This window comes from Eupeodes corollae, chromosome 3 (genome assembly GCF_945859685.1).
Source record: "Eupeodes corollae chromosome 3, idEupCoro1.1, whole genome shotgun sequence".
Taxonomy (NCBI): domain Eukaryota; kingdom Metazoa; phylum Arthropoda; class Insecta; order Diptera; family Syrphidae; genus Eupeodes; species Eupeodes corollae.
The window spans coordinates 17,422,631-17,429,637 of NC_079149.1; the positions used below are offsets into that span (position 1 = coordinate 17,422,631).

General features: G+C 30.8%; 1 protein-coding gene across 1 annotated transcript; it reads right to left on the bottom strand.

Moving 5' to 3' along the window:
* Positions 1 to 1,789: 1,789 nt before the first annotated feature.
* Positions 1,790 to 6,781, bottom strand: LOC129951681 (ras-related GTP-binding protein C). Its single transcript, XM_056063965.1, has 5 exons — positions 6,597 to 6,781; positions 5,959 to 6,426; positions 2,965 to 3,183; positions 2,749 to 2,891; positions 1,790 to 2,682 (listed from the first exon to the last, which is right to left on the bottom strand). Exons 1-5 carry the CDS (start codon positions 6,597 to 6,599, stop codon positions 2,349 to 2,351), a joined length of 1,167 nt encoding a protein of 388 aa, XP_055919940.1. The 5' UTR covers positions 6,600 to 6,781; the 3' UTR covers positions 1,790 to 2,348.
* Positions 6,782 to 7,007: the final 226 nt, after the last annotated feature.

The following is a 7,007-nucleotide window of genomic DNA, read 5'->3' on the forward strand; positions in this document are numbered from 1 at the left end:
TACTCAGCTTTTGGCCCTTATTTTAGACGCTGGTAGAGTGGAATTTGAGAGAAGTTTCGGAATTAACCGCTCTTCTCATTATGTTCTTCTTTCTAAATTGTACTCTTTTTCATTTTTCCCATATTTTTGCAACTTACAACTTTCTTGCTTCGGTTAAGTCTCCTTGTTATTTCACGTCCTGAGAGTCGTAAATCCTTCAAAACATCTATTTTTGCTCTTTCTGTAGTTATCATACTGCTTCCAGAGCTTATGTGTGTTTCAAATTAATTTAAAACAGTTGTTTTCGGTACTCTTTTAGATATTTTTACAAAAGTTTTTAAAAGATCGCACTTGTAAAATGCTGCACGAAAATATTCGCAGTGGCCTCATCCTAGTGGAGCATTTTCTATACGCTTTTTGTAAATGTTAATATAAAAAATATTTATATTGAATGTCTTAAAATGTTTTACTAAGGCTTGGTTAATGGTAACTGTTATTATTCCGTAGTCTCGAAATCATTTCTGTTTAACAAATTCTGTACTTCAAAATACATATTTGCTGTATTTTTATATACAGAACATTGACGTACAATATTTTGACAATACAGTATTTTTTTCTTACAGAATTTTGAATGTATGACTCAAACATTGGCTCGACCCTAACCCACCACAAACAAGTGCATTTTTATTTATAGGGTACGGTGATAGAGTAAAATTGGATAGGACTTGAGACAATATCGTAAATGAACAACAATGGCGTGATTCTAAATTTTATGAATAACTTATACATATGTATATTTTGCTGTAATTGGGCTTGAATCAGCAAGATTGTACTAACTTTTCCAAAAAAACGTTGAAAAGTTTAGCGTTGGAAGTGTAGATCGTGCTGATTTTATCCTTATCTTAACAAATTAAAATATTTATATTTAAAAGATGCTCTTAATTGTTTAGAAAGTATTTCAGCGAATTGGTCAACGGCCTAGTCACTGCTAAAGTATCGGTTTCACTTCCCATCGATCACCGATATCAAGCATCAGTGCACGATGGGAGGCTATCTCAAAATTACCCTTCTTCTGTCTGATAATTAATATCGGCGAATTCATAAAGCTAGTGACTACGTAGTCAAAATTCAACTAGCTTTGTATAGTATTTTTGTTTTACTCAAGCTGTTTCCATGCAATGTCGTGATTTTTTCCATTAAGGAAATCAAATTTTCGATTTGTTTGAAATTTGAAGAACTAAGACCTTAAAAAATCAATAATTTAGTATCTCCGTTTATTTAATTATTAATTTATTTATTTTTGTTCTCGAGATAACTTGCACAATTGCAACGGAATATTCCACGGGAAAGAGAACAAAATTTCCCATAAAAAAATAGTTCACGATTGGTAAAAATTTCTCGCGGAATATTTCCCTAATTTCGAAATAAGTTCACGAATAAGGGACAAATATGATATGCGACTTACGATAGCCCTGAATATATTTGAACTTAAAAAAGGTACCTAGGACATCCAAATTTTTTAAACAAAAAAAAGATTAATTTTGTTGCGCAATTAATTCTTCTTGGGTATTGTTTTTTTGGCTCCAGTACGTTGAGTTATTTTTCGAAGCACAAAAATCGAAATCCTTAGGGAAATTTCGGGACAACAGACTTCTTTGTATTATACGTGTCTTAATTGACTATGAAGAAAAACATGTAAGTGTATTTTCTATTTTACCTTCACTCCAGTTTCGAGATTCCTTGAAAAAAATGTATTGGAACTAAAATGATCAATTCATAACAACAAAAAACATAAAATAAAACCCTCCAATTGAGTTAATTTTAAATTTATTTTTTAAATTGTTCGAATTTGTATTACTTAATTTTTTAATGTTTTTTTTTTAATTTTATTCTTTTTTTGACATTTTCTCTTTCATTTTATTTTTTTAGAAAAATACTAAGCACTAACAGCGAACTAGTTTTGAAAAGATTACAAAATGAAAGTGAAATTATATACTTTCCCTTTTTTGTTGCATAAGCTGGCTAAATACTAACCGTTCTTATAAGCATTTGTTGTTGTATATTTTTGAATGGTTGGTTATAAACAAGAAATATGAGCTAAAAGCTTTTTGTACAGGTAATAACAACTTTAAATAAAAGAAGAAGAACAAAGAGAGGAAATATAGGTAAACCAAGAATTAATAAAACTTTTTTTTTTTAAAAAAAAAGGCACATAAAATAAAAAAGAAGCATCAGTGATAAACAAAAGAAAGTAAGTATATATAAGCTTTAACACATGAATATTATTTATAATAAATCATTGATGCTTAGACTAAAGAAAGAAAGGTAACTAATTAAGTTTTGTTTTTTTTGTTTGTTCCTTAAATCTCTCAAGTAATGATTGAATTATTCGCTGAGTTGACAATTGAGTTTCCACCATTGATCAGAGTTGCACTCTTATAATCTTCCTCTTCTTCCTCGTCTTCGTCTTGTTCGTCCAAGGTTTCTAGTTTCTGATTTTTCATTCTCAGTTCAAACACTTCACTTATGGCCTCCCGGAAGCAAAGGAAGTTGTAATCGATAACACCCTGCCGACTGAAATTGTCCTCACGCAGGATGCAGACCAGTGCTAGGAATTTATTTACTTCTCGCAGATAGAGTATCGTGCTGTTGTTCAATTTTATTAGACTAGAACTTTTGCAGTCGAATGCTGTTTCCTCAGAACTAAAATAAATCGTTGAGTTATTGTTACTGTTTTTTTTTCGTGAATCCCTTTCTTGAAGCTATTACCTGTATATACTTGATAGATCAATAACCACATCAATCATGTCACAGCATAGCTCATATGACTGCATATCAACTGGAGAACAATCGGTAGCGATGTATATTTTTGAAACCACGTCGAAGAGGAAAGCTTTTTCAATGCCAGAATTCTATAGAAGAATAAAGTTGTCAGAATAGAGAACCAAGTTTTGTTTTTAATTATTTTTGTTTTTAATAACTTACCGAAATAAGAATGTTTAAGAGATTTTCCAGTGTTGGCAATTGCGGTATAAGCTTTTGAACTACTTTTGAAAACGCTTCGAAAATTGAATGGTCATAAATTGAGGTTAGATGGAAGCTTAAGTGGATTTGATTTAGACCAGCATCACTCAGGTCATCGGAGGCTTTTTGATGAATGTCACGTTGTGATTCCATTTTCGAATCATCACTTATTCCATCGACCTTAGATACATTATTAATTGAAAAATATTTATAAATTATAAAATACATCAACATAAGGAGATATTCAGCCAGGGCAAAATAATAGGAAGATTTTTTTTCAACTTAACTAAAATTTAAATATATCGTCAAACAATTCAATAAAGAATTTTTATGAGCGTGCACCCTAAAGTGTAGAAAGGAATAATTAAAATAAAATAATAATATATATGTAAGGAATAATTTGAAAAATAAATGTGACGTTTTAAGAACGCTAAAGGTCTGTTTTTATAGCAACAACAAAGTATCTTCTTAAAAACTGGACCAGAAACTGATTGAATAAATAAAGGACAAGAATAAAGTGAGCAGACATAAGACTTCTAAAACGAACCTTTTGAGAATTATTATTGAAAGATGTCAGTACTTAGTTGCGGTTCTGTTTGTCGAAGTTCATGAACGACCCTATATTACGTTAAAAGTTTTCTTGTTATGTACAAATCAATCTTTTATCATAACCTATTTTTTCAATGAAAAAAAGAAAACTTATTTATTAAAATTTCCTAGTAACACATGAAGTCTTGATGGCTATAGCATGTCTCAGCTTAAGCACAATACAAACATTTTTAATAATTACTTAAAGCATTAGTTTTATGGGCTAGCAGTAACCTTTTTATTTTTCATTTACGAAACAATTTATTTTTACCTTTTACTGATATTTTTTCCTTCTTTCATTCTTATTCAATTTTTAACTGAATAAAGACGTAAGTGGCTTCTGATATCTAATAACAAATAATTTTGTTATTATATTTAAAAAAAATGCTTTTAGCTTAAAACTCTAACTTTTTCTCCTTAGAGGCAAACGTTAAATATTATTGGTCCTTCGAGCCGGATTTTCTTTTTTTTTCATTCAACAAAAATAGTAAATTTATTCACAAAAACCCAGCACCTTAATTTACATACAACAAATGTATATTCGTACATCTATCATTTATTTATATTAGGAGGATTTAAGTATTTTTGTTGGCATAGCTTCTTTTTATCACAGACTTAAACTTATTTGGTATGGATTGAACAAGTTTGTTTTGGTTTTTCAAAAGAAATCGTATGCCTTTCCTGTCTCATCTTCTTCTTTAGGTTTTTTTCTTTTCTTATGGTTGCACATCATGGTTTGGGGGTGCATTTCGGCAAGAGGCATGGGAAATTTAGTATTTTATATTTGAGGATCATCAAGAATTTGTGGGATGAATTGGACTGTCGAGTTCGCGAGAACCTCTCCAATAAGTGCACTTAAGCAACGGCTTCAAGAAGAATGAAGCAAAATAGACATTGAATACCTTCAAACAATTATAAAAAAAATATGCCGAAGCGACCAATCAAGGGCATCCAACGAAATATTAAAATCAATGATAAGAAAGATTAATTAAAAAGTTAATATATATAAAAGTTATTTATTTATTTTATTTTGTTAATTTGCTGTTTAAATTAAAAAAATTATATATGTATATTGAAATTATAAAATTCAAAGTATTTTAAAAAAAAACTGGTTTTTAACGTTTTTAAAGTTTAAAGTGAAAAGTAAAGGTTTTTTTTGGAAAGCAACAAAAAACCGAATATTAATGGCACTCACTGTAGTTAGTTATGGCACAGATTTGAAAAGAGTATCAGCAAACGGGTCCTAAGGCATTACCACCGGTATAAGGAACTCAGCTACCTTTATTGGAAACACTTATCTTCTTTATTTACATATTGTCAATTTTTTGGAATACACATATGTTTCAATGATAAAAACTGTTTTTGGCATTTTAAGTAACGGGTCTTTGTTATTTTACTACTAAAAAATACCTTACGAATATGAATTTGATCATATTTTATAGAAAATTATTTTTAGATGGACTAAAATGTTGGCTAAAACATTATTTATCTCATTTGAAAAAAAAATAATGATTAGAATAATTTCTGATTCAAACTGATTGTAAAAAATCAACTTGATTGACTGTATGACAAAATATTTTTTGTCAAAATTATTTTATTTTTTTAATTTTAAACTAAGTGTTCTTAAAACAGTGTCGTTGTCGGTGGTTATGGTCCCCTTAAAGCTCGTTGTTATGTCCGTTTTTGGATCCGTTCCGTTATTTTTTGCGCCACACATTTTCTCATACAATTCAATATTCAGAGATAAAATGGCTAAAATTTGGCGGTCCATACTTTACGACGAGTAAGAACGAGATTTTATGAGGAACCAAAAAAAAAATAAACGATTTTCCAACATACTAACTCTCATTCCGAAGCTTTACCCTATTTTATTGTATTCTGAATGATTTGAGGGGGAAACATAGAACAAGCGAGCAGAAAGTTTTTCATTTATTTTAAAAGCAACGCTCGATCATCAATAAATATCACAAGAGATGCTTTCAGGAAAGTTTTAACTCAACAAAATTAAATCATATTGCCGCCAATAGTAAAATTCCACCGAGCATTAGCGCAAATAAAAAACAAAAGTACTCCCTTATCTATGTGCAGTATATTTAACATTCCCTAGACAAGATTGTAGAGTAATAAAAACAAATTCCGATAAGCCCAACCTAACAATTGAATACTTATTAGCAAACAATCAAAATACATGGTTATCTGTTTACATACTTCATCTACAATTGTCTGCCTGTCTACTTTATACATTATGTACACACCCTTAATGCGTTATTAATAAAATATATAATTACATTATGAAGTGGACATATGTAAAGTTTCTCAGGCTAGACGACATTTGCATTTAAATTTACATTTGAACTATGTACTTACTTTGTGTATGAAAACTTCAAACTTAATTCGCGGATTGACTTTGTACGCTTTGATAACTGTATTCTTGAATTTAGTCAACGCTTCATTGTAATCATCTTTGGCGTCAATAACGAACACCAGTGCTCCACACCCGCCAAAGATCATGTCCGAGTCAAAGGTTGGATCGATGAAGTCAATTTGACCGGGAAAGTCCCAAATTTGAAATTGAACAAAACTGCTGTTGTTGATGTCGTCTTTTACTATTTTACTTGTCGATTCGAGGAACAGTGTCTCATTGGGAGACATCTTATGGAAAACTACTTTCTGGATGGAACTCTTGCCAGAGCGACGCAAGCCCATGAGTAGGATGCGTGGTTTCGACTCACTGACACTCTGATTATCGTTGTCCGGTTCAAATGCTCCATACCCGAAATCCTTTGGGAATGAGTCCACATGATAGCCCATTTGTTCTTCTTCGTCTTGGTAGCTCTGTGTTGGGTTAGAAAATGAAATTGAAATGCAAATTTATTTTGTTATCACTTGAAGTCATCTCGAATCTCGATGGAGGAGTAGGGATGGGCTGTGCAATGTGATGTGACGTCGTCGTGGTTGTACGTCGTTGTCGTGCTTTTTGTTAACAACAAAAGAAATTAACTTACCATTTTGAATTTGAGTTTCCAACGACAGAATTGATTAAAGTGAAATAAATCATCCAATAAAAGAGATATGGAAATTAAATTGAAGCTCGTGAACAATGCTTTTTGTTTTTTTTTCCTTGCTTTTTAACTAGATTTTCCAAATAAACCACTTCGTAGCATTTCACGAATCACAACATATCAGCTGATTGGGAGGCGAATTGAACTTGACATGTGTAGATGGAATTTCAATTCGCCGACGAATTTAATGAGCATTATAAGTTGTTGGAAGTTTATTAATCTGAAAACACAATAAAACAAAACTCAAAACTATTTTTTAAAAATGTGAGATATATTAAGAACTTACTGCTTGAACAGAATGGTGTAGCTGTAGCTGTTGCCTGTAGCACTGTAAAAGTTAAAAGATACGAAAAT